Source organism: Caretta caretta, chromosome 9, assembly GCF_965140235.1.
Source record: "Caretta caretta isolate rCarCar2 chromosome 9, rCarCar1.hap1, whole genome shotgun sequence".
Taxonomy (NCBI): domain Eukaryota; kingdom Metazoa; phylum Chordata; order Testudines; family Cheloniidae; genus Caretta; species Caretta caretta.
The window spans coordinates 83,482,450-83,510,093 of record NC_134214.1 but is presented as its reverse complement, the minus strand read 5'-3'; the positions used below and the strand labels follow the sequence as shown (position 1 = coordinate 83,510,093).

Below are 27,644 nucleotides of genomic sequence, written 5' to 3'. Positions count from 1 at the left end.
TCTTTAAAATGCGGTTTCTATGATTGCTCCCCAATTGTCCTATAATGGTGGCTAGAGAGGGTCTCAGCTAAGAGTTTCAGCTATGCCACATTTAGTGCACACCTTAATGCTTTTATAATTGCTTCCCTTAACAGTTTGAAGGGAGGTTAATTTTTTGAAGTTGATTCTCAAAGAGTGAGCCAAGGTGGCACCCAAGTCTTTCTTTGTTTCACTTGCATGTACATGCAATGCAGAAGCGGGAAAAGAATGCTTATAACTTTCAGGGATTCCTAGATTTCTAGTATATCCAAACTGGATGTATCATATACCAGCTAATTGAGCTGATTTCTTTCAGATTTGCAAGTGCTTATCCAAGTCTGAAATTTCCCAAATTTCATCCTAATCTGTTATCTGAAATTAGTTTTAGCTCTAATCTTATCAAATAGTGGCGGAGTTCTGGCATAATGGTATATATGCTGATTTTTTAGGGTAAGGTCCTGTTGTTGCCCTGATAACAAATCTGGCATCTGCAAGCTTCAAAGCAACGAGCATCATGCCAGGAAAATCAGTTTCAGGAGTATATTAGGATGCTAATAATGCCAAACACTTGGACAGCTTGAAAATGCATTTTAGAAGTTTACAATGCATTAGCACAAAAGGCAAAAAACCCAAACATATGAAGCACAGCTTTAGATGAGTGCGTTCTTGTGCAGGTTACTACGTGAAGGAAGGAACACACACCAACTGGTGAGCACTGACACATTTATTCAGCAGCTATTACAGTCAATCTCAAAAACAAAAAAAAATGTTTTTGAACTGTGTCAAGTGACAAAAAACAGCTGCTAAAAACACTGAGCAAGCTTAATGCAGCAATCTATTTTGAGAAACAGACATTTAATAAGGGTTAATCTCTTTAAGAGGCAAAATATAAATATATACACTCTAAATTAACACCAACAATTTAACGCACTACATTAGTTCAAGTGGGATAACCGTGGACAAATCCACATCATGTAAACTGTAGACTCAAGCCACCTCCGTTGTCCTCTTCTCATAATGCCATCTAATTTCGGTTTACATTCTGTGATCTGCCTCTTGCAGAGCTGAGATACAGAAGCGCAGCAGTGTTGATGGTTAGGAGCTGTGCACAGGAACATACTGGGGAAGCGTTCTGTCCATTACACATTGCTTAGAGCATTTACACCAGGAAGAACTTTACCTGTTAGCAATTTAAAAACCCAAGGAAAGTTAGGTTTACTTTAAAAAAAAATAAAAGTTTAACCTAGCATCTTGCAACATTTTAACAAATCAGTCACGATTGAGCTGCAAGAGGACACTAACCCCACATACCCCTGTTAATTTTTGTAGCTATTAGTGTTATACTTAGCTGCTTTATATGAGCAAACACACATTAAAGTGCCAATGAACATCTGATACACAACTGTATTCATACGAAAACAGAAAATCCCTTTACATGAAAGGTAAAAAGTCAAGATTCCTCTGCTCAATTAACATGGTTTGTACAATTCTAACCAAGTCCCTCTTACGATCTAATCCAAAGCCCATTGAATTCAATGGAAAGACTCCCATTGACTGCAATGGGCTTTGGATCTGGCCGTTGATGCTGTTCCATATTTTTGAATCATAGGTGACCTGCAGACCTGGAAATGGAAAGGGATTTTGTGGGGAGTTAACATTACAAGCCTTTATTTAAAACAAAACGAAACAAAAACCCCACAACTTGTGTTAAATACCAGATTATTGAAGTACAGGATTTTTTTCAAAAAATTTAATTTTTCCCACTGTTTATGCCATTTTACTCCTGCACCTCATTTGGTTTTGAGGATGAAAATAGACTATTTGGTTTCACTTTCGTTGAGTCAGTCTTATTCTTATGCTGTAGTACAATGCTGCAATAGTTGATTTTTAAAGAGCTCACTAGTGTTCACAACGCTTAAGTATTTCAAATCAGTTAGGGGTTCATTACATTTAGAGACTGTACACACAAAACCTACATTTGGGCCAAAACTAAACAACTTTGTCCTTTCAAGTAAGTCAGCTGCACAGTGCCCCTTCCAGCAATTTGCATTTTTTCCCTTCACCATTACTCCCTAGGCAACAGAAACAAAAGCCCTGTCTAGCATACAACCGCTGAACGGCACTACTATCTATTGTGGCTTCTCTTTTATACAGTATGTGACAGCACTAGAGAATTTACACATATTGGGAAACAGCTAATCATCAGAGGAAATGAAAACCCATTCACAGTACAATACAACCCCCATAAAAGAGTCCTATAAATTCTCACTATTTTAAACTTTCAAATCTACTAGTGTACAATTCTAAGTGACCACTAGAGGGCACCATAAAATGAGTGGATAGTTTAAAAGAATGTTCTAAAGCTACTGTAAATTTTGGCTAGAAGTACAGACTATTCAGCCTTTTTACATCGGTTGCTTCATGAAACCCTTTAAAGAACTATTACAAGGATTAACTAACTATTCCTGGTGTTAGCATCTGAGACAAAGCCTCTTAGTATGTTTACATTTTTCCTTTTTAAAAAGAATGGGGATGGGGGGAGCAAAGGCATGGCCAGGAGTTTAAAAAAACAAAGGTGAGCTCTTAAAATAGTGTGTTTTAGTTTCTACCAATTCATTTCTGCCCCTTCTGGAATGAGAAACTCTGTTTTTAGAATAGTACTGGAAGAAAAGAGGAAAGGAAAGGAGTAGAGTAAGGAATGAAAGTAGCATTTAAAATAAAAAAGTCACTAGGTATCTCAAAGGTAGTGACAAAGCAGGTCCTATGTCCCTTGTATTTCACCGGCCACATTACATTACTATGCCACCCCAAAGTAAGCCCCAGGCTAGCTGAGAACCGGCAGAGCTACTCCCCCCCCTCAGTTTCTGAACTAGATTAACAGAAGGAAAGAAGTTACCCTCTAGAAGTTCCAAGCTGGCACCACCTCCGGTGCTGACATGGCTGACTAGATCCTCGGTGTTCCATTTAGCACAGGCAGTAGCAGTGTCTCCACCACCTGTTAAACAAAGCAAATTAATTATAGATCGAAGGAAATTTAAATTCATCCAACTAAGAGAAAGCTGGCATGGAAGAATCTGCTCTTCCTCTCAAGGCTGTGTGTCAGCTGAGTCTACCGCAGCAGTGTGCTCAGCACCCTTCAAGGCCACACTTGCTGCCAGAGCAGAACTGAACAGTCCCTTAAGGAAGGGCATGAGATTTTACAATCACTTTGTAACTCGATGCCAGCAAGCAGCAACTTATAATATATCGACACAAAATCTTACCAATAATGGTGATGCAACCCTTGCCAGTAACTTCCACAACTTTATCCATCAGTGCTTTGGTTGCTTTGGCAAACTTTTCCCACTCAAATACACCAACTGGACCATTCCACACAATTTGCTTGGCCCTGCCCACAGCTTCCACAAACTTCTTAGTACTTTCAGGACCGCAATCCAAGCCCTAACAGGTAAGAGAACATGGATGCAATTACTGTACAGCTTCATCAGAAATCACCCACATATAGGTGGCTTCCTTAAATAATTAAAAAAAAAAAAAAAGACACACACACACACCCCCTCACTAAATCAGAGATTCCTGAACCACCTCTCAGTCACATCAGCCTGACAGGTGCTAGCCACATCTGATCGGTGTCAGTCTGAAAGACACAGTCACCTCCTTGGGACAAGGACTAGTGAACTTATTTAGAACACAGTAAGCTCATTGGTAGTGCAGGAACAGCAACAGATTGGATAAGAGGCGAGAGCTTTTCCCCCCCTCCCCAGGCAGTGAATATTGAGGAACTAGGAGGAAATTGCTAGCTGTTGCTGCTATATGGTGAAGCCTGCTGTGGTATTTCTCTTATTATGAACAGTCATTTGAAAAGAAAGTTAAAGCACTCAGAGCCTTGGAGAGCAGTCTCTGCCATTCACTATAAGTCTAAATACAGAAATTGCACATCCCCTATTTTATGCAGAACCTCTCTGATCTGAAATCAGAAGGTTTTAAAAGGAATTTTATTTTTTTCATCTTAGTATCGGAAAAGTTACTCAAGATTTATACTTAAAAATGCAAGACAAGACACACATTTTCACAACTTATTTAGTCAATATACACTACACGGCTGAGTACATGCACAAGCTTCCTGCACAGAATCTTAGAAAAGATGCTCATCCTCTCCCCAATGTACTTTCCCTAGTTTATTTAGTGAGACTGGAAATAAGGTGCAAATTTTTAACAGGGAGGTTACTTAACCATTAAAAAAATGCTCCAGTTCAAAAAGGAATTATTTTGGGGAAGATTTATGGCTTGTGCTATACAGGAGATTAGACTAGATGGGGCGGGCAAACTTTTTGGCCTGAGGGCCGCATCAGGTTTCTGAAATTGTATGGAGGGCCAGTTAGGGAAGGCTGTGCCTCCCCAAACAGCCAGGCATGGCCCGCCCCATCCAACCCCTGCCGTTCCCTGATGGCCACCCCGGGGACCCCTGCCCCATCCACGCCCCCTGCTCTCAGTCCCCTGACCACCCCCAGACCCCTCGCCCCAAACTGCCCCCTGCTGCCCCATCCAACCCCCCTCTCCTTCCTGACTCTTCCCTCCCCCACCCAGGATCCCTGCCCCATCCAACCACCCCTTCTCCTTGACTGCCCCCAGACACCCTGCCCCTAACTTCCCCCGTCCACCCCATCCAACCCCCTGCTCCTTCCTGACTGCCCTCCCCTGGACCCCTGCTCCCATTCAACCTCACCCTCTGACCACCCCGACCCCCATCCACACCCCTGGCCCCTGCCCCCTTACCACGCTGTCTGGAGCGCCGGTGGCTGGCAGCATGGCTGCACCAGGACATCCAGCTACGCTGCGCAGCACAGAGCACCGGGTCAGGCCGGGCTCTGCCTTGTGCTGGCGGAGCAGTGAGCTGAGGCTGTGGGGGAGGGGGGACTGCGGGGGAGAATCCGGGGGCGAGCCTCCCGGGCCAAGAACTCGGGCTGGACAGGATGGTCCTGCAGGCCGGATGTGACCTGCGGGCCTTAGTTTCCCCACCTCTGGACTAGATCGTTGCAATGGTCCCTTCTGGCCTTGGAATCTATGAATCTATTACACCTACCATCCAGCCAGCAGGGATCCCTGAGGCCACAGTGGCTTCCCCACTTTGCGCATTCTCATCAAATTTATCTGCAGTAATAAAGTCAACGGGCAGAGTGATCCTCACACCATTCTTCTCAGCCTTGGCCATCAGGTCCTTGATGATCTTTGATCCCTCTTCATCAAACAGAGAATTGCCAATCTAGAGGAGGAAGAGTGTGGTGGGATATTTGAAAAGAATTTCTTTCAGCTTTCAATCACTATGGAGGGGTTGCTATGGGTCTACTAATCTGAAGCAGCAGGGAAAGCTTGTTTTGAGGCTCCAAGGGGCTATCTACACCGTGATACCGAGTATCAGAGTCCAGGCCTACTGATTTGGGCTTAGGGATAAAAACAGCAGCGTAGACACCTCGTGGGGTGTCAGAGCCCAGACTACAGACCGACTGCAATTGTCTAGCACAGTAGCCCGAGTCTCACAAGCCCAAGTCAATTGACCTAGCCATAGCAATGCCATGGGTCTTTTATTGCAGTGGAGATATACCTAATATGCGCTTTAGGAGAGAAATTCACCCCTGGGCTGAGGGTCAGCATGAGTCCTTTGCCCCACAGAATTCCTTTTCTGACGGCTGACACTGGAGGCCTTTGTTGCTGGCTCTCTGTACAGGGCTGAGCGTCGCCCAAGGCCACAAGTACTTACTTTCAAATTATTATTCATTCCTTGACAGCATCCAGACCTCAGCGATAGGCCCCCATAATGCTGGCAAATTGAGACCACTCAGTATTACATTTGTTCTTGAGTTAGATTATGAACTTTCAGTTCTGAACTCCAGGAGAAGGGAGAGAGAATGATCTAGTGCAAGCACCTGGCCTCCCTCCTCCTCCCCCTAAAACAGGCAGAACTGCTGGTTTCATACCTCCATATTGTTGAGTACTTTGAGAAAAGTGAAAGCCATTCCACCACCAATGATCATCTCATTGACTTGATCCAACATGTTATTGATGAGCTGAATCTTATCCTGAACTTTAGCTCTGGTGGGAGGAGAGAGGAAGAGAAAGCAAGTAATATAGTTAGACATAACACTATTTGAGCAGGATTTTTTTTGATTTAAGCAGTGCATTTTTCCTGGATCTTTGTACCTTGCAGGAGGTAACAACATGCAAGACAGAGCCATTTTAGCCACCCAAGAATTGCAAAACTCAGCCTGATATGCTCCAGGCTTTACATCTCAAGGCCATCCTGCAACAGCTGGTATAACAAAATCAGGGAGTAATACTACAACAGCACTGGCAGCAACTCCTAGGAGATAAATATTCAGCACTTAATATTTTCATATCACTGTATAAACATTACCTATTCAAGCCTCACCACACCCATGTAGCGGCTACAATTCCCATTTTACAAACTGGGGAGAAAAAGTGACAACTTGCCAGGCTTCCCAGAAAGATAGCAGCAGAACTGGGATTAGAACATCAGAGTTCTTGACTGCAGCTAATGCATAATCCACTGTGATCTCACACTGGCCCCTGATGCTCAGTTTATGTAATTAGCCCAGCACTACCACTCCATTAAGTTAGAAGTACAGCAGAAAAAGCCACCTTCAAGCTACTTGAACTGCTTCAAGATCAAAGCTAGTACAGAATCCCTCTCCCCCAAAAAGAAAAGGAGTCTATTTTAGGCATAAGTTTCAGATCACAATGCTATGACAGTGTCCATAATACTAAAATTTCAGAGATGGCACCACGTGAACCCATGCTCTCCCCTCTCTTTAATACCAAGTGTTGCAGATTTTCTTCTCTAACAGAGGGCTTGTCTACATTAGGGATTTACCCCACTATTGCCAACCCCAGTTCAACTCCACAGACATTACATCACCAGGAGCCACAGCACAGACAGTGCACTGGTGCCAACACCATTTTAAGCAGCTGGCCTCCTAATGTTGCTAACACTGTTGCAGCTGAACTGGTGGGCAAGTTTTGTAGGGTACACAGGGCCAAAGAGCAAACCAGCAACCAGGTCATATAGAAGTCCCATGCCCTGTGCAGCCAGCAGCAGTCCCAAGCTGGAAGAAGATGCATGTGACAAGAACATTAAAAATGACAGGGTCTAAATTAGCTGTTACCACTCAAGCAAGAGACCTTGGAGTCATCGTGCATAGGTCTCTGAAAACATTTGCTCAGTGTGCAGCAGCAGTCAAAAATGCTAACAGAATGTTAGGAACCATTAGGAAAGGGACAGATAAGAAGACAGTAAATAGCATGTCACCACATAAATCCATGGTATGCCCATATCTTGAATGCTACGTGCAGTTTTGGTCATCCCATTTCCAAAGAGATATATTAGAAACAGAAAAAGTACAGAGAAGGGCAACAAAAATGATTAAGGGTATGGAACAGCTTCCATATGAGGAGAGATTAAAAAGACAGGGACTTTCTGGCTTGGAAAAAAGACGATTAAGGGGGAATATGATAGAGATCTATAAAATCATGAATGGTGTGGAGAAAGTGAATATGGAAGTGTTATTTACCCCTTCACAACACAAGAACTAGGGGGCACCCAATGAAATTAATAGGCAGGTTTAAAGCAAGCAAAAGGAAATACTTCTTCACACAACATAGTCAACCTGTGGAACTGGTTGCCAGGGGAGACTGTGAAAGCCAAAACTATAACTGGGTTCAAAAAAGAATTAGATAAGTTCATGGAGGAGAGGACCATCAACAGCTATTAGTAAGGCTACGTTTTAGTCAGGGGTATTTTTAGTAAAAGTCACGGACAGGTCCCAGGCAGTAAACAAAAATTCATGGCCCATGGCCTGTCCGTGACTTTTACTAAAAATAACAGTGAACAGAACTGGGGGAGAGTGGGGCGGGAGGAAGGGGGTGGCGGCCGGGGGGGGGGGGGGGCAGCCTGGCTGCTTGGGGAGGAGACACGGTGGCCCGAGACTGCCCCAGCAGCAGCCAGGGCATCTGGCACAGGGGCTGCATGAGCTACCCCTGAGCCAGGCGCACCAGCCACTGCAGAAGTCAGGGAAAGTCACAGAATCCGTGACCTCTATGACAAACTCGCAGCCTTAGCTATTAGCCAAGACAGTCAGGAATGCAACCCCATGCAGTGGGTGTCCCTAAACCTCTGACTGCTAGTTGCTGGGACTGGATGACAGGAGATGGATCACTTGATGACTTCCCTGTTCTGTTGGTTTCCTTGAAAGCACCTGGCATCAGCCAGTCAGAACACAGGACACTGGGCTAGACGGACCATTAGTGTGACCCAGTACAGCCATTCTTATGGTCCTATTTGTAGTGTGATCTCTTGATTTCATCAATATCCTTGATGTTCTGATAATGTGTCCCTTCAAGATGCAACTCGAGCAGGAGCTTCCACTACCAAGAACTAAAGCACTGCTCCCTTTAATTCTGAAAGAACCATTCAGGCCAAATGCTGCCATTGGTGTTGTGCATGCAGCTCCCATCGCTCTCCTAGACTGGCATGTGCATATAACAGAAGGCAAGATGTGACTAAGATTCTGAAGGGTGTCAATAAAGGCAGCATTGCTGAGAGCGTTGCTAAGCCCAGGTCATGTTATGAAGAACAAACAATGGAAGTTTGAGCTTTTTATATTCTATAAATAAAACAGTATTTCTTAAGAAACAGGTTAAATTTTTGGGCAGAACGAGAAGCAGAAGTAAGTGGAATCTCAGAAGAGAATACGAGTGTTCATGTTATTTAATAATCATGTCGTACTGGACCACAAGAGGCTACGCAGAGTCCAAGCCTCATATCACTTAGCCAGGTGTCTACATTGTGTTTTTATTCATTCCTCAGGGTCAAAGCGACCCTGGCAGAACCAACATGCCAGCCTGAAAAGCGCGCATACATACCACAAGAAAATAAGCAGCACATGGGGAGATTACTCCTAGTTACTCAACAGCTGTCCCCCCGGGGAAAGTCTTTGTACATTAATTGCCTGTAAAGAGCTGAAGTGAATCTAACTACAGTAGGTCACAGTTGCATAATGACAGGTAGTGTCAACTTACAGAAAGAGACGTGGAGTTTGCATTAGGTCTGTACTCTGAACCCCAGTAGAAAGGTCACTAACTGACAACCTTCTGTATCAAGGCCATTGTTTACATCTAAAAGCTCTTCTGGTTCATTTGCACAGCATAATGCTGCTGGCTAAGGCTGTGTCTACACTGCCATTTTCAGCGCTAAAACTTTAGTCGTTCAGGGGTTTGAAAAAACATCCCCAAGTGACAGAAGTTTTCGCACTAAAAGCGCCAGGATAGATAGCGCTTTACCCCTTGTTCACGGTGGTGGTTTGTTTTTTTAAATCGCCGGGAGAGCTCTCCCCTGGCAATAAAGTGTGTCTACGCTGCCCACGTCACAGGCGGCCACGGCCGCACTGTAATGTGGGCAGCGTAGACATACCCTTACTCTGATTAGGGCAGCTAAAAAACTAGCACAGTATTCAAACAGAGCCTGCCAGCAACACTGGAATGGACAGAGCCAGTCAGCTCCTCTGTAGTGTGTGAATTACATGGGACTCAAGATTTGCACACCATTTTTTGCTTAGGAAGAAAACAATTCTTGTTCACAACACAAACTGGTAGAACTGTTCATTCACTCTACACTCAAGTGGGTGTGTGTTAAAATGAAATAGTGCATGTAAGATACACTTTTGGCTCTTACCCCCCAAGGATTGCCAAGAAGGGCCTCTCCGGACTCTCCAGAGCCTTTGCAAAGTAATCCAGTTCTTTCTTCATCAGGAAGCCAGCAGCTTTCTGAGGCAGATTAACGCCTACCATGGAGCTGTGGAATCAAAAGGGGGGAAAAAAGAGTTCTGTAATCTGTAGAAAAGCCATCCAACAGCAAAATCCTAACATTCCTAGTGCCAGGGGACTTTTAATGTCCACAGCAGCATATGTTAACCCTTTATTCAGCAACAGCAGCAAGAGATCTGTATGAAAACAATGACCACACATGAGTCTAATCTTACTGTGTTTAGTGTTCTGTAGATAGCTCAGAGAATTTTTGCATGGACCGTTTGACATGCAAGGTATGTTTACAGCAAGGGCCAACACCTGAAATTCTGGGGTGGGAACAACAAAAATAAAAGCAGATTCATCTTCACATAGCCCTGGATTATGAAATAAAGCCCAGCAAGCAGGCCCTCCCTGGAGTTTGCGCATGTATATATGCGCACCCCACACATGTGGATGTCTGCTGAACTAAGTTTCAATCTTTAGGCAAAAGGATTACAGAGTTGTTTGCCTGATAGTCTAGAGAAGTCCTAGCCAAGTGATCTTAACTCTATGCCCCATCTTTCACTGCTTGTCTTCAAGGGAAACATGTACAACACTTTCAAAAGGCTAGCCTGGGAACTTAAAACAAGTCTGCTAGACACCAAAACACCATGTACTAACAGAGACACTGGTTTTTGGCTCATTACAAAAATTTGTCACACACACACAGCCTGCTACCCTTTAATTGCCCACTTCAAACTCTTTATGCATAACAGTCTAACCCCCACTTGCCCACTCCGTTTCAAGTGACCATTTCCAATATGCATTATCTCTTTTGCTTAACAATCTGTCTGAACTTTTATTTGGCCAGACCCTCTGCTTCCTTCTCCAGACCTGAAGAAGAGCTTTCAAAAGCTTGTACCTTCCACCAACAGAAGTTGGTGCAATAAAAGTCCTCACCCATTTTGTCTCTCAAGTGATTTAAGTTTCAATAGCCTAAAAGTCAGTTCAAAGTTCATATGCTTGCCAATTCTTATAATAAGAGGTAAACTCTAAATAGCTACAAAATGAACAGGACTCGACTATACGGTAGCTAGGTTAAATTCAGCCATTTGCTCAGAAAGGGTTCATGGGTATGGGTAAAAGCTGCATGGACTATGTCATTCAAGACTAAACTTAGTTAGCTGACAATGGAACTGGGGATTTCTCAGCATACATCCAGAAATAATGTCACAAGGCTATTGAAAGTAAAGCTGTATGTACATTTCCCATGTGGTGGGAAGCTCAGCAGGTCTTCGGTACCTGGAAAGATACTGGAGCAAATTATTATACAATGAATTTGTAAGCACCTAGAGGATAATAGGGTTACAAGGAATAGCCAGCATGAATTTGTCAAGAACAGATCATGCCAAAACAACCTGGCCTAGTGGATAGGGAGGAAGGAGTAGATGTGATCGATCTTGATTTCAGTAAGGCTTTTGACACAGTCCCATATGACATTCTCATAAGCAAAACAAAAAAATGCAGTTCAGATGAAATTACTATAAGGTGGGTGCACGACTGCGTCACAGACCATGCTCAATGGTTCACTGTCAACGGGGAGAACATATTGAGTGGGGTTCTACAAGGGTCAATCCTGGGTCAGGAAAAGTCCGTATTTAAACTTAGATAACAGAGAGGAGACTATGCTTATAAGATATGTGGATGACACCGAGCTGGGAGAGGTTGCAAGCACGCTGGAGGATAGGGCTAGAATTCCAAACAAACTTGACAAACTGGAGAACTGGTCTGAAATCAACAAGATGAAATTCAATAAAGACAAGCACAAAGTACTTCACTTCAGAGGGAAAAAAAATTAAATGCACAAATTACAAAATGGGGAATAACTGGTTATGCAGTAATACTACTGAACAAGATCTGGGGGTTATACTGTATCACAAATTGAATAGGAATCAGTGTGATGCAGATATAAAAAAAGGCTAATATCATTCTGGAGTGCACTAACAGGAGTGTCATGTGTAAGACACAGGAGGTAATTGTTTTGCTCTACTCGGAACTGGCGAGGCCTCAACTGGAGTACTGTGTCCAATTCTGGGTGCCACACTTTAAGAAAGATGTCAAAGTGGGCAGAGTCCATAGGACTGCAACAAAAAAGAGAAAAGGTTTAGCAAATCTGACCTGTGGGGAAAGGTTAAAAACTGGGCATGTTTAGTCCTGAGAACAGAAGACTGAGGGGCAACCTGATAACAGTCTTCAGGTATGTTAAGGGCTGTTATAAAGAGAACTGCTCTCCATGTCCACTGAAAATAGGGCAAGTAATACTGGGCTGAATCTGCAGCAAGGGAGATTTAGGTTAGATATTAGGAAAAACTTTCTAGCTATTAGAGTAGTTAAGCACTGGAATAAGCTTCCAAAGGAGGTTGTGGAATCCCCATCTTTGGAGGTTTTAAATAACAGGTTAGACAAACACTTGTCAAGGAGGGTCAAGATTTAATGGGTCCTGCCTCAGCACAGAAGGCTGGACTTGACTTCTCAAGATCCCTTTCAGCCTTACATTTCTATGATTCTATATTTGGATCCCCCCCAAATCACAGCCCCAGCAGGCTTCATTTTCCTGAAGATTTATATCCATTTTTGAACGACTAGGGGTACTCAACAAGCAAATTTCAAACTTTATCAGAGTTGAGTTGCAGTTGCTAATCTGAAAATTCCCTTTGCAGTGCTGTTCAGGACACCTTGCTAGTATAGAAGACCAGGACTAAGCAAACTCGCATATCCAGAGTGAATCCAAAGGACAGATATTCTGTACCACTGCCTGCAGAAGGTGGTTAACATACCTGTGAGCTCGGTGGGCAGTTCCAAAAGCATCATTGATATAAACATCTCCCAGTTTAGAAAGAGAAGCTCTGAAAGCATCCACCTTTGCAGGCTCAGCCTTGATCTGAGGAGATAAAGACAAGTTTGTGTTACTTAGTTACAATATGAACCAGCAGTTCTGCAACAAATAATTGCAAAGCAGACTCAGTTGTTCATTTTGGGTCTACAAATCGAACTACTGAAAGTAGGGAACATCTGAGAAGCTTGTTAGTACCCATGACCTAGAAGACAGCTTTTTGATACTGGTCAGGACTTATCTCATAGCCTCTTTTCCAGCCCAACCACTGGCAACAAGAGATTTTAACTGAGTTTAATATTCATGACAGAGACAAACCATTTTGCTCTTGTGGGCTGAGAAGAAGGGACGCCAAAAAAGAATTTCAGAATTTAGACTAATGCTATCAGTAGCTCCCAAGTTGACCAATTTAAGTGCTTTTCAGAGCCAATAATTGCTAGAAGCAGAACAGGAGATGGATCTAGATGTAGACTTCGCTGCAGAGTGATGTGCTTAACAAGCTTCCCCATCATGTTCAGTGTGCACCAGAAATCATCAATAGCCCCACAGGGCCACAGATTAGTAATATCACTGTTACTGCAACATCGATTTTCATTCTGTTGGGACAAGAACCAAGCCTGCCACATCCTCCTTTACTGTCACACTCCATTGTCTGTGCCCCTGTTGATATGCTACAGCATGTAGTCAGCCAGTTAGAGACCGAAGAGTAAGTTGGAGTAAGTGCAGACAATTATTTCTTTCGGAAGGAAACGAATCTGGCCCTCTCAGGATAAGACATATTGTCTTCCAAGAGTTAGGTTGTGGCAAGAAATACCAGCCGTTCACGGCTTCTTAGTGCCCATAATGGGAGCACCCTCTTTTCAGAGGCTCACTTGCACGCCAGGCTATTTTTTCTAAGCTAGAGTCTTGTGTGTCAGGCTATAAAGGGCACCATACTGTACATCAGCATTCCACTCCATGCACTGTATCTGAAGGGAGCCAAAGCCTGCCTGGCTAATGGGGTCACCAATGCTAAGAAAAGAAACCATCTGAGAGCAAGTGCTCTTCCTGACCTTCAAGAAAATGTCAGAGGTACAAGGCTGCACGGACCCTGTATGGTTGCTGATGGAAAAGCAGTCTTATTCAAGGTATTTCAGAGTGCTAGTACAATACAGTAGTTAAACAACCCATTAGTACCCCTAGAAATAAGACTGAAATGGACACATGGTTCTCACAGTTACCAAGAGGCAATAAATTCTCTCCTTCCATACTATATTTTCTCCTGTTCACATCCCAAAATAAAAACCCTTCAGCTGCAGCCAGTAGCTTCCCCATAACCCTTCGCTCTGCTCCTCCCTTTATAACAATGCCCGCTACTGCGCCTTCATCCTGAGCTCCTGGCATCAATAGCATCATCTTTCAATTTTTTACCTGTCAATATGGTCACTCAATATCATTATCGTATTAGTGCCTTTCAAACAGGCATTTGGAGAGTAAATGCTGCCAGCTATATCAGAGTCTTTCTAAACACATTCTATAAAATATCCCACACAGCCCCTTGTCACTCCTGCTTGCCCTACAATAGTGAATAAGGGAAAGACACAACTGAGTTAAAAATGAGATGTCTCACCTTGTTCCCTGAAGCATCTTTCCCTTTCCCCTCTTCTTCTACATGGAATCGGAGGTTTTCCAAGAGGATGATGGAGCCAGTTGGAGGATCAGCACAGGCCTTCTCCACCTCTGGACCCACACAGTCCTTCAGAAACAAGACCTTCCTGGAAGCACGAGTCAAGACACACAGATGCATCTAACTGACATCAACAACATCTTTTCTTATAAGATCCATTTATAGCGAGAGCCTGCATAAACTCAACAGCTATAAAACTTTACCTGCCAATCAATGCTTCAAGTTCTCCAACCACTGGTGCCAAGGAGAATTTGTCAGGCATAGGGACTCCATCAGGTCGGCCCAGATGACTCATCAGAACCACAGATTTGGCGCCATGATCCAAGCAGTGCTTGATGCTAGGGACAGCTGCCTTGATTCTGTAACCACAAAGAAAATGACAGAAAAGAAGTTCGTAAGGGGTTCAATTTGAGCTCCCAGAGAACTGAACTTGTTGGCCATTAAGCATGGGAAGCAGACTCCTTGAAGCATATCTGCTGGGAGCGACCTCTAACAGAAATAAGGGCAAGCTGAAGAGAGAAACAGCAGAAATAGGTTCTCATCTGAACAAATTGCAAGAAGACATTATTACATGACGGGGAAAGTCCACCACAGGTTTCCCTCAGACATTTGTAAAATCCATCCTTATTCTTAAAACACTGCACGGCATTACCAACAATACTACACCATATGGGATATCCAGCCCCTCCATAGGTCTGCAACAGGCACTGGTTATAATGATTGGTATGGTTGATGTTAACATCCAGGAGCCCATAAGGTAGAACTTTGCATGTGGAGATTATCCAGTAGCATGCAATCACAGCAACAGCAACGGCACTATGGGGAGCTTCAGGAGTCCCAGAGTGCACTGGTATAACTCTAGTTGCAAGATGAACCGAGTATGGACATGTCTAACAGCTTCAGAAACAGTAAGTACAATCTGCACTACTAGATTTCTACCCATTTTTCAGTAGCTGAACTGCTGCTATCTTCTACTGTAGACAGGGCACAGGAGTTTTATGTACATCATCTAACCCTGATAGTTGTTCATGGTTAGAACGCCAGTAGACACTGCACCTTACAGAAACTAGCACCCCCCACCCCACTGTTGCCCTAGAAGCTGAACCAATAGAGTCACAGAGTTTAAGGCCAAAAGGGACCACCAGATCATTTAGCCTGACCTCCGGTATGTCACTAACCACCAGCATCACCCTGGAACTGCACACTAAATCCAACAACTGAAATGTGATCAAAGTATTACATCCCATAGGAAACTATGATGTGCCCCAGACAGAAAATAGGAGGGACCGAGGTACACCAGTGCCCAAGGCCACCACAGTGGCAGAGAAATGATTAAGCAAGATATGCCCAGATAATCCTGGCAAGTGACCTGAACCCACACACGACTGGGGGTTTTGCCTTTCTCAAGGTCCCTGTCAATCTGACCTAGGGAAAATTCCTTCTGTTCCCACACATACTGATCAGTTAGACCCCGAGCATGTGAGCAAGAACCAATGACCAAGCACTTGAGAAAGAGGATACCTGGTCCCATCTCCAGCCATGGCTATCCTGATGCTTCAGAGGAAGGGATTCCCCCTCCTGCACAAATACACTGGGGGGTGGACCCCTTCCTAAACCCTGCAGGTGGCCGGTAGTAATGGTGGGAAAATTTATCAAAAATATACTAGTGTAAACAGGGCTAGTATCTGTCTGTAGGTGCTGGAACAGTTACAAAGACAAGCAAAACAACTAGCCATTTGATCTTAATGTCCCGAACAAATGTTTCCTTGATTAGAACTAAGATCCCACCTGCACCAACTGGGGTCAACCAAAATGACATACGGCATGTTTTGTACATCAGTTGTCCCCTTCTATATCTGCAAAACAATCATTTTCAAAACATTGATGTGGTTGAGTGAGAGGAGAGGTGCCTTTGGCACCCCATGTCAACTCTAGCAGATTCTCACATGAGAATACAGTCAGGGAAAACACAGTTTCTTGACAGTTATAACATTGCAACCATGTTTAGCGTGGAAGCAAAGGCTTTGGTCTCTGCTAGGGAAATTTTTTTACAAATGTCCCACTATTGCTAACACCAGCAGTGGCTAATCTGATCTCTAGTATAGATGGGTTGTTGACAGCCACAGGCATTTTTATTAATGTTTCGGAGTTAGGCTTTCTCCAGGACAATTTAGATGACATAGTGGTAGCAGCTGGTGGCCTAACCACACTAACACATCATTGCTAATACCACTGGAGCTGAACTGTATAGTATAACGTGTCCTTAGTGTGGACAGGGCCACCAAGGCTTCTACTTGGATTTTAAGAAGAGTCTTACCTTTGGTTGTTTGTTATTTTGTTGTTCTTCATTGGAACATTGAAATCAACCCTAAAAGAAAAAAAAATGTTTTAAGCTCAATTGCAAATAACTGATTTCCTTTAAAAAGAGGTGGGGAACTTGCTAATTAGGAAAGCAATTCAAGAGCTCACTGAAGTGCAAGGTTTTCAGTTCTACCCTAATGTACAGCAAGTCTCAACATGAAACTGGTATGTGACTGAAAACATCGGAATAGTGAGGTCACAGTAGCCAGGGTGTAGAAGACAGGAAGGGAACAAAAAAAAGTTACATTAAATCTCTTCTTATGGATTCAATGGATGCTGCCACTTGTGAGTAAACATTAGTATCCATGAAAATTACATTGTTATAAGAGAAAGAAAAAAAGAGCATGGAAGCTTAAGGTAAACTATAGCATGTCATCACCGTGTTTAGTGATAAAAAATCATGAACGTGGTTAAAAGAATCATGCAATGTGACTACACGTAAAGGCAGGACCGCATCTGAGCCAGGAAAAAGAGGACTGCAAAATTATGCAATATTATTGTAATAATAATAATATATTTAACTTTGCATTGAATATCTTGCAGCATTAGAGCCAAACCTGCAAGCCTTCCATAAAGCTAACTCCCATGGGTCTGATGGTTTGATATCAACAGGAGTACTATATGCACTATCAGGCCCCATGTTATGAAACCCCAACAACACAGTTTATTCTCAATGGGGAGGAAAAAGCTTTAGGAAACATCAGCTAGTTTCTTGCTCTTTGGAAGTTACTATGCAGACTCCTCCACTGAAGTGGAGGCAGGCACAAGTAAAGAGGGAGATGTTTAAAGATGAATGGCAAGCTGGGTGCCTAGTTTCCATTGACTTTCAACGGAAGTTAGGCGCCTTTGAAAATTGCTCTCAAAACTCCATTTCTCCAGCAGGATGCCAAGATTCATTTTCTACTTCTCTCAGAATCTTCCAGACCCAACAGTTAGTCATAAAGCATCTTCTAACCAAAAAAAAAAAAAAAAAAAAACAACTAATTTATTATCTCTGCCTATGTCTGCAGTCAGCCTGAAATAGAAGCTTTGAATGGTGTGTCCTTCCCCACTCATCTCAGTGCGTTAACTCTGAAGCCTATTGTTTACATTTATGTGGTAAACACTGCTTACAATTTTATTACTGATCAAGTCACACAACAATCATCCCTCCTCCTTACTAGGACCTGCACAATGTACTGAGAGTAGCATCGCGTTTTGGTAACACAACTGGGCAGGGCTTGGAAGAATACCATTACTTCCTCCTCCCTGCCCAATTTAGACTTTTGCTCTGGTGCCCACTGAAAAGGTAAGTTGATGCTCAGCTAGTGAGCTCATATGAAAGATTAATTGGCTCTGCAGACTGCAGTTCTCCAGCTAAGTCAGCAGCAATGATAAAACATCCTTAGGAAACCACATCCCCAGAACAATTACGATCAGGGGCCTTAATACTGCAGGGTAAAGAGAGGGAAGAAAATAAAACAATCCTGGTTACTCCATCAGGGCCTCTATAATACCTCTGTGGGTGCGTGGTGGAAAGCAGAAGGATTCCATGAAGTATTCCAGATATTGCCTGCAACTCTGATCTCTTCCATTTATTCTGTATGCACTCAGGTCTTTCAATCACAGGATTTTCAAAGCAGAGGCCTGTGATTTTTGTTGGTCCCATTGGTGTACTGTGCTGTGCACTTAATTTATTATTTATAAGCTCCTTAATTATCCCTAGTCTTTCTGTGGTTAGTTACTTGAGCTTTCTTGCATTCTCTTCAGCAGATCTCATGTGGATTTGGAGGGTAATTTCCCAACAGCACATTGGCCAGATGGTGAGAGAAAAGGGAGGAGTTTCTGCCATTTCTGTCTAGCATACTAGTACCCATAAGCTAAGGCGTGACAGGAAGTTGTGTTGCATAATAACTGAAGGCAGAACTTATTCACAGGATGCCAGAATGACAGAGAATGTTTGAACTTAATGAGAGCAGCCCTCTCTTTGCTTTTACTTCCAGCAATTCTGACAGGAAAACGTTGCTGATGCATGATGACTAATGAGCAAAGCCTTTTAATTTTGGGGAAAACGGTAACTTTTACTCTGTAAAAGCAGTATCCCAGCATCTGGATGAGTAAATGAGATATTACCCTGGAGTTTGTGTGTCATAATATGAAATGGTCCCAAAATCCAGCAGGCTGCATGCATTTTTCTCTGCAGTGTGCTTAGTAAAAAATGCATGAGGCCAGATCTTTAAAAGCTCCAAGCAAAATAGGAGTAGCTGAGCAGAAAGAATTGAACTGGCAGCCCATGGTACAACAGACCAATAAAAAAAACAAAACAAAAAAAAAAAACCCACCACCACAACACTGTCACTGTTTTACAATCATGAAGCAAATGAACAATTTGCTTAGCAAAGTCTCCAGTCCACCATTGCCTCCCTCTGCAGCCTTACAGCTAATAGACAAAGAAACCAGATTGCTCCTTAAACCGAATAAATGTAAGACTTATGGAAGTCACTAAACTACCAGTTTTGCTTAGGGCTCCTACCCTTTTGCATTAGCACTGAAAGACGGGTGGGGTATATATACACATACACCAAAAATTATCTGAGTGAACAGGAGTAAAAAAAAAAAAAAAATTGTTAAATTCAGTATCAATTAGAAGACAAGCTAATTCTTTTCAGAGAAATGTGCTACAGACAAAACACACAGATCAACCCTGACATCTTGTCTGCAATTTTGTATTTCCGTTTAGCAGCCTTGTTATGGTACAGACATATTTAAAAAATTAGCAGCAATATTGTGTTAGAAGGATGGTAATCAAGCAAAAACTAAAGTGAGTTTAGGAATTATTTGGGTGACTTGAAATATTTCACCTCAGATGATGAATGCGTATCACTCAGCAGACTTTGGACGGTTGATTGATTGTATCGACCCCACAATTCAAAGGGGAGAGAAGTAGGAAAGACATTTAAAGCCTTTGGTACAATGGACATAGAAAGGAAAGACCAAGTACCACACTAAATTGGTAAACATGCAAGCCTTTGATCAAATGAGTCAATTTCTTCATAAGGTACCAAATGAATCACTTTTAAAACAACACCTTATTTCTTAAATCACAGAAGTTAATAATGGAGACCCTCTGATTTTACTAGATTCTATCAGCCAGTCCATCTTCTGCCAATGCAGGGTTGTACCCTAAAACACGTCGCAGGAAAAACTGGTCAAATAGTTAGTCGTTAAAAAAAAAAAGACTGAAATTCTTGTTCTTCTGTATTTGGGAAATGAACCAGGATGCATTTTGGGTTCTCTTTGCTTGAGTTTCTTCTGTCCATCTGGCAATACCAGCCTCCAGACAGCCAAAATCTTGCTGAATTATTTGAAAACAGAAGTACACAAGGTATTTCACAGAGGGGAAAAAAAAAAATCATTTTTACAGACTAGAAGCAGGCACAAAGGAAGTTAGTGGTATGGCCATTACATTCCACCTGCCACTCATGCACCAAATTAAGTGGTATGCACTTGTTATGTTGAGATGACCTTGGGAAAAGCCTTTGCCCTAGAAAGAACAAAATCTAAAGCTTACGTGCATGCAGATGTGCCTTAAAGCACTAGTGTACCAAAAGAGTTCACAGCGCCTAGCGTACCAATTCCCAGGTCAGGCTTAAAATTGATTTCTATAAAGGCCAACTGAATTTCCTGTTTAAGAGTCTGATATCAGGAAGTGCAATGCACTAACAATTCAATGAGTATTGTTGTGCTAACAGGAATCACCGTTATTCAGTTAACAGCAATGAATTCATTTTCAGTTGTTTATTGGAACAACTGGTCTAGTTTAAAGGGGGGGGGGGTGCAATTTAAGCAAATATCCGTACATTTATAGCCTGAAATTATAGCCTGGGTAAGCAGTGCAAGATCTATACATGTTCCTATGTCAGAATGGATATTCAGAGCCATCAGAGGGCTATCCCATAAACTTTTGCCAGGTGAACTCACATCCCTGCCTGTCAATCAAACTTCCTAAAAGGAAACATATCTATTTCATTCCATCTTATTCAGATTAGAATTCACAGTATTCCATCACCAGGCTGATAAAGGGCATTTAAAGAAAAGCCACAGAAAAGAGTTTGTTGGACTAATAAAAAAAAAGCGTGTAGATGATTGCCTGCTGGTTAAACGGGATACATTTTTAACACAGGTTTCAGAGTAGCAACCGTGTTAGTCTGTATCCACAAAAAGAACAGAAGTACATGTGCCACCTTAAAGACTAACAAATTTATTAGAGCATAAGCTTTTGAGGGCTACAGCCCACTTCATCGGATGCACAGAATGGAACATATAGTAAGAAGATTACACACACACACACACACAGAGAAAAAGTGGAAGTTGCCATTCAAACTGTAAGAGACTAATTAATTAAGATGAGCTATTATCAGGAGAAAAAAAACTTTTGTAGTGATAATCAAGATGGCCCACTTAGACAGTTGACAAAGACAGATCAGTGCAATTTATGTCAAACCCCCAGGAACAGCCTGAGTGAAAATTAGACCTAATTTTATTTTTCCAAAATGTCCTTATACAGTTTGAAATGCCTCCTGAATACACTTCTAACAGGAAAAAAAAATACCCTATCCACTTTTCCTAAAGCTGATCCCATTGGGGGGTCACATCACAGGCACACATCGCACCGCATGCCCTAGAGAGGAGTCTGCTCACTGACGCATCACTCTCACAAGCTGCTACAGTTTCATGAAGCTGGGCCCAAGTAAAATATGAACCAACACGTGGTTGCTAGATTGGGGGGGGGGGGGGTTAATGCCCTCCCTTTTTTAGGAACGTGTACTGAGACTATTAGAATAAATCCCTGAAATTTACTGGGTCGCTGATCGGAACCATAACCTCATTCTCAATCACACACAGACCTTTTACAGATTTTTGGCACACTCATGAGGGTAACATTTAAAAAAAAAAAAAAGGAGCGTGAAGAACGACTGACTGTTGCCAAAGCGTGTGCTACTTGATGCCTTACGTAAAGCTCCAGCTGCTGGAGTCCTAAGAACCTTACTTTAATTTAAAAAGAGAGAGAGAGAGAGAAAAAATTTCTGGCCCTCGTGGCTGTGGAGAAAACCTAGAAAAACGTGCCCCGAACCCATGTAAAAAGCTGAAACACCGGAACCCAAAAGAAAAAAGAATCTGGACTCTGTATTTCAGAAGCTCATCATTTTTGATCCAATCTCATAAGGGGGGGGGGGGGGGGGAGTGACGCCTGATTTCTGAATGCCCGGCTGGGCTTGGCGAGTGACACTACCAAGGCAGCCCTCTGCAGAAGGCCGGCCGCAGTCACCCTGCCCGGGAGCAGGCGGGCCCGGAGGAGACCCTGTCTCACACCTGGGCCGGCCTGGCCGGACAAGAGCTGGATGGGGGTGAGTCTCCCTCATCCAAGCGGGCCCCACTCACTCCCTGCCGCCGGAGCCGGCTGCCTCCACCACGGAGCCCTGCCCGGGCCGCAGCCGGCGCCGTGCCCAGCCCGGCTCCTCACCTCATGATCACCCGCTTGCCCTTCACATCCACCTTGTCCAAGGTGAGCTTGGTGGAGAGAGACATCGTGCCCGCCGCTGGCTCCGTCCTGCCCAACGCGCCCCAGATCCGCCGCCCGCTGCTCTCCCTGCCGCAGCCCGTCACGCTCTGCCCGGCGCCTGGGTCACCCCGGGGAGGCGGCAGAACCGGCCCGCCCCCCGCCCGGAGCCCATTGGGCACCCGGCCGCGCCGCGTCAGACAACTGGCCGGGCCGCCCGTCAATCAGCGAGAAGCGGCCGCCTCCTCGGGAGGCGGAGCCTGCCTGGGTTGGGCGGTCACGTCCCGCACGGAGCCCTAGCTCACCGAGGGCGGGAACATGGCCGCCTGAGGGGCGGGGCGCTGGGGGTCCGGCTCTCGGTGACGCGGGCTGTAGGGCCGCCCCTTTCCCCTGCTTTGGGAAAATGGGGATTCAAGTGCACCCTGTGGCGGCCTGCTCTGTGCATTGCTAGGCCTGGACCCCTTGTAACATCCCCACGCACCCACTGGAAGATAGGCAGTTACATGCTGCCATGCGTTTCACCTCTGGCCCCTTGCATCCGACTCCCCTCCCATGGCTTCCAGTTCTGAGCAATATTGCTCCTCCTCCTATCAGACCAGAGGTTGCCAGTGGCAGGTTACTGGAGAAAATACGCGCCAACTCAAGCCTACCGCTGCACAATGACCTTTTTAAACCACCAGCTGCACATTTGCCGTCACATTGCCCATTATGATCTCATCCGCCACGCCAGGATGTTAGGGAGGAAACACTGGTGAGAGGAATGGATATGTTTTATAATCCCCAACCAGTCCCTTGGCGCTGACCCCACAGTTTGTCCGCCTGGTTTTGACCTGCCCCATCGCCAATGGTCCCTGGTGAACAGGTTCTGGACCGGGCAAGGTCTCTGTGCAGCCAACCAGTATCGCTGGAACCTTCATGACAGCTCTTTGCGCAGCTAGGGCACTACACCGATGATGACACACATTGTTGATGAATGCCTGCCAACTTGGTTCAGCGGTGGCCTAGAAGAAATGCATCACACCCCTGAAGATGCCATCGCTTGGCTAGACAACTATGCACACGCTAAATAAAAATAACACACAATGCCAGTGACAGGTGGGGGCAAGGGGTGTTCCACTCAGGGTAATGAGTGTGTAAAGACCCCGTCCTTTCACCAGAGAAATCACAGGCACACAGACCCCTCTGAAACATTTATTCTAGCCTCTTTGATGTTCCATGCTGTGTGAGAGAACTCAATAGAACTAATTTTGCCACTTCTTTTTACTAGGGGCATGGCCTATGTAAAAGTATTAATACATAATAATAAATGTCTTTAGATAGGGTGAGACAAGGTGGTCTACCTTTTACTAGACTAACTTCTATTACTGAAAGAGGCAAGCTTTCAAGCTTCGGGGAAGCTCTTCTGCAGGTCTTTAGATAGAGGTGTTCATTGCAGAACAAGTCCTAGTGTATTACACATTAATATGTCCACAGTTCTGTAGATAGAGTTGAAAACATATATACTCTGAGATAATCTTGTCTTCCATTCATGTCACATTTTTAACTATTGGATTGTCTAAATATACATGTTCAAAGCCCTGTCCAAATATGCACACAATGATTCACTGATCATATGCTCTGTCCTATGTGTTAGACAGCAGTTTCTGGAGCACCTAGTGGTCATTTATTTTTAGGATTCTAAGCATTGTAAAAATCATGTTCTTTCAGTCCTCCGGTGGAAACTAAGATGAATCAGCAGAGAACACTGACAGTGGATGCTGACTCCTTTTACGATGTGGGGCAGCTGATGACGCACACAGCCACAGACTGCCCTGTCTATGGAACATCACAAGGAAAAATAAACAGTAACATTTGAAATGTGTACACACACACATTTTCCAACCATACTCACAATATACCTAGACCCTCCCAAGGAGAGATCTACTCCTTACAATATGATCCTAAACCACAGTAGATTTACTGTGATGCATTTATATCCAATTCTGTATGATAAGGGCATTGTGTAAGTGTTTCACTACCTTATGGAAAGCTTGCAAAGGCTCATCCATCTCTCTGACCACTACCCATGATAATCATCCACATCCAAATCATCCACTAATAATACTGCCAAATATGATACTGAGCAGAGCAGCAGTGAGTGCAGGGCTCGGGAAGCAAAAAGTGAAGGAGTTAGGGACACAGGTTTTGTTTTCATCCATCCTCCAGGTTGAGAATAAGGGCCCAGGCAGGGGACACATGCATCCTAAAGATGAATGCATGGCTGCACAGTTGGTGTAGACAGGAGTGCTTTGGCTTCCTTGATAGTAGAATTCTGTTCTGAGAAAAATGACTGCTGGGAAGAGACAGGGTCCACCTGACCAAGAAAGGGATGAACATCTTCAATCACCTACTCGCCAACTGAGTGAGGAGGACTTTAAACTTTAAAGGTTCAAAAGGGGAAGATGACAAAAGCCCACACCCAGGTAGTAAATAGGTGACCAAAAACAGGGATAGATGGGTTTTTTTGTGGTGGTGGTGGGGGTTTAATCAGGGAAATGGAAAATTACAGTAGGGTCATAGAAACTAGAAGGATAACAGTGGGGGAAATCTGCTCAACATCTTAGATGTCTATACACAAATGCAAGGAATATGGGGAATAAACAGCAAGAGCGGGTAGTATTAGTACATAAACTGAATTATGACAATTCATATCACGGATTTGAGGAGATAAATCTCATTATTAGAATATCGGTATAGAGAAGCATAGCTTGTTCAAGGAGGACAGGCAAAGAAAAAAGGGAAGAGGTGTTGCATTATTCATCAAGAACGTATATACTTGTTTGGAGGTCAAGGAGGAGTGCACACTGCATAGTAGCACTTTCAAAAGGACAGGATTAGAATTCAAAATGACCTTAACAAACTGAAGAATTGGCCTGGTATCAACAAAATGAAATTCAATAAAGCAATGTGCAAGGCACTATACTTAGGAAGAAAAAATCAAATGCACAAATACAAAACAGGGAATAACTAGTTATGGGGTTTATAGCGGATCACAAATGGAATAAAAGTCAACAATGTAATGCGGTTGCAAAAAAGGCTAATATAATTCTGGGGTGTATTAACAGGAGTGTCATGTGTAAGTGTAGACGCAATAAATCGATCCCGATTGCTCTGCCGTTGACTCCAGAACTCCACCACGGTGAGAGGTGGAAGTGGAGTCGACGGGGGACCAGCGGCCGTCGATCCCGCGCCGCGAGGACGCGAAATAAGTGATTCTAAATTGATCTAAGATATTCTCGTAGCTGAAGTTGCGTATCTTAGATCGATCCCCCCTTCCCCCCAGTGTAGACCAGGCCTAAGACAAGGGAGATAACTGTCCCACTTCATTTGGCTCTGGTGAGACGCTAGCTGAAGTAGTGTCCAAATTATGGTTGCGACAATTCAAGAAAGCTGTGAACAAATTGGAGAGAGTCCAGAGGAGTGCAACAAAAATGATAAAAGGTTTAGAAAACCTGATCTAGGAGGAAAGATTAAAAAAAACCTGGGCATATTTAGTCTTCAGAAAAGATGATGGGGGTGGGGTGGGGAGGAACCTGATAACAGTCTTCAAATATGTTAAGGGCTGTTAAAAGAGGACTGTGATCAATTGTTCTCCATGTCCACTGAAGGTAGGACAAGAATGGGCTTAATCTACAACAAGGGAGATTTAGAACATTTTTTCCTATTATCTAACCTGACTATAAGGCTATATACCAGCAATGGACTCAAGAAAATTCATGTATGCGGATCATATTGCCAAGCCTTCATACCATCGGTTGCACCCTAACCCAATATCTTAGCACTATGGCTGATTATTTCCAATGCTGGAAACGTAGGCCTAATCCAAAAAAACCCCAAACAAACGTGGTAACTGCTTTCCATCTGAACTATAAAATGGCTAATATCAAACTTGATATCAAACTCAAGTAAGAGTCTTGTTATATGCTACAGAGCTGAAATTGCTGATATTTGGGTCTATGCATTAGACCTACTCTGGACTAGTGGTTCTGATGCAAGAAGACTATCCAGCTGCACCAGCAGTGAGGCTCCCCTACTAAGAGCTGAGATCACTGAGAGCTGTGTTAAGTAGAGGGGACCTGAAGACATATTGGTGGGCAGCTAGTGGAGGGGCATGGCCAATGGGGTGGCAGGTGGAGAGGTGTTTTATGGGGGAGGGTTATCTCAGTGGTTTGAGCATTGGCCTGCTAAACCCAGGGTTGTGAGTTCAATCCTTGAGGGGACCATTTAGGGATCTGGGGAAAAAATTGGGGATTGGTCCTGCTTTGAGCAGGGGGTTGGACTAGATGACCTCCTGAGGTCCCTTCCAACCCTGATATTCTAGGATTCTATGTGCAGCTCTGTGGTGAAAGCATCAGCCAAGAAGCTAATTCAAAGTATCTTGGCGTTACACTGGAGTTTGATCTTTAGACAGCACCTCAAGAACACCCACAATAAGGTGAGGTTTCGTGTCGTGCTTATCAGAAAATTGGCCGGAACATCATGGGGCTCCAGTCCATGGACCTTACGAACCGCAACAACTGCCTTGGTATATTCTGCAGCTGAATATTGTGCACCAGTGTGGTCTCACAGAAGTCACACTAAACTCCTTGACACTCAATTCAATAATGCTATGCACATAGTGTCAGGGACGCTCAAATCTACTCCAGTTGACTGGCTCCCGCTCCTATTGCACATCCAACCTCCACAGATTAGAAGAGCTGCTCAGACATCTCACTTTCTTAATCATGTCAATGCAAATACGAGGATCCCAATGCATCATGACCTGCAGAACCCACCAAAGATGAGATTAAAATCCTGCAACCCTCTATGGAACCGTATCAAGATCCTTACGCCCAACTTTGCTGCTGAGGTTCAATGGAGAGTCACATGGAGCACTTCGACCACTCAAAACAAACCATTATCATTGATCCTGTTGAGGAACCACCGGGTTTTGATTTATGTCGGAAAGACTGGTGCAGATTGAATCACATCAGGACATCTCATGGGAGACGTAGACAAACCCTCTTTAAACAGAAAATGAGGCAAACACCTGTATGCAAACTGTGGTCACCAGGCACAAACGATAGAGCACATCGTATCTGAATGTCCCCTTTGTTCTTTTGACGGGGCCTGAAGGACATTCACCAGGTCACTGCTGCAGCAATGTGCTGGCTATCAAACTTAGATATAAATTTGTAGTTGTTGCTACCTACCCAAGCCATATGAAAGAAGAACTATAAGGCTTCTAAGGCAGGCCGTGGAATCCCTATCATTGGAGATTTTTAAGAACAGGTTGGACAAACACTGTCAGGGATGATCTAGGTTTACATGGTCCTGCCTCAGTGCAGGGG

The 27,644-nt window shown here is 43.8% G+C and overlaps 1 protein-coding gene across 1 annotated transcript; it reads right to left on the bottom strand.

Annotated features, from left to right (window-relative positions):
* Positions 1 to 724: 724 nt before the first annotated feature.
* PGK1 (phosphoglycerate kinase 1) lies at positions 725 to 22,402 on the bottom strand. Its single transcript, XM_048864247.2, has 11 exons — positions 22,240 to 22,402; positions 16,693 to 16,743; positions 14,579 to 14,734; positions 14,319 to 14,463; positions 12,654 to 12,757; positions 9,764 to 9,883; positions 5,994 to 6,108; positions 5,102 to 5,281; positions 3,282 to 3,459; positions 2,915 to 3,013; positions 725 to 1,198 (listed from the first exon to the last, which is right to left on the bottom strand). The coding sequence occupies exons 1-11, from the start codon at positions 22,302 to 22,304 to the stop codon at positions 1,158 to 1,160; spliced, it is 1,254 nt and encodes a 417-aa protein (XP_048720204.1). The 5' UTR covers positions 22,305 to 22,402; the 3' UTR covers positions 725 to 1,157.
* Positions 22,403 to 27,644: the final 5,242 nt, after the last annotated feature.

Bases quoted from the DNA above. Each gene is read 5' to 3' on its own strand.
- PGK1 (XM_048864247.2), bottom strand. From the start codon at position 22,304: ATGTCTCTCTCCACCAAGCTCACCTTGGACAAGGTGGATGTGAAGGGC. The intron at 12,758-14,318 runs GTGAGACATCTC...TTATCTCCTCAG, and splicing joins AAGATGCTTCAGGGAACAAG to ATCAAGGCTGAGCCTGCAAA. The intron at 9,884-12,653 runs GTATGTTAACCA...TTGATTCCACAG, and splicing joins ACTGCCCACCGAGCTCACAG to CTCCATGGTAGGCGTTAATC.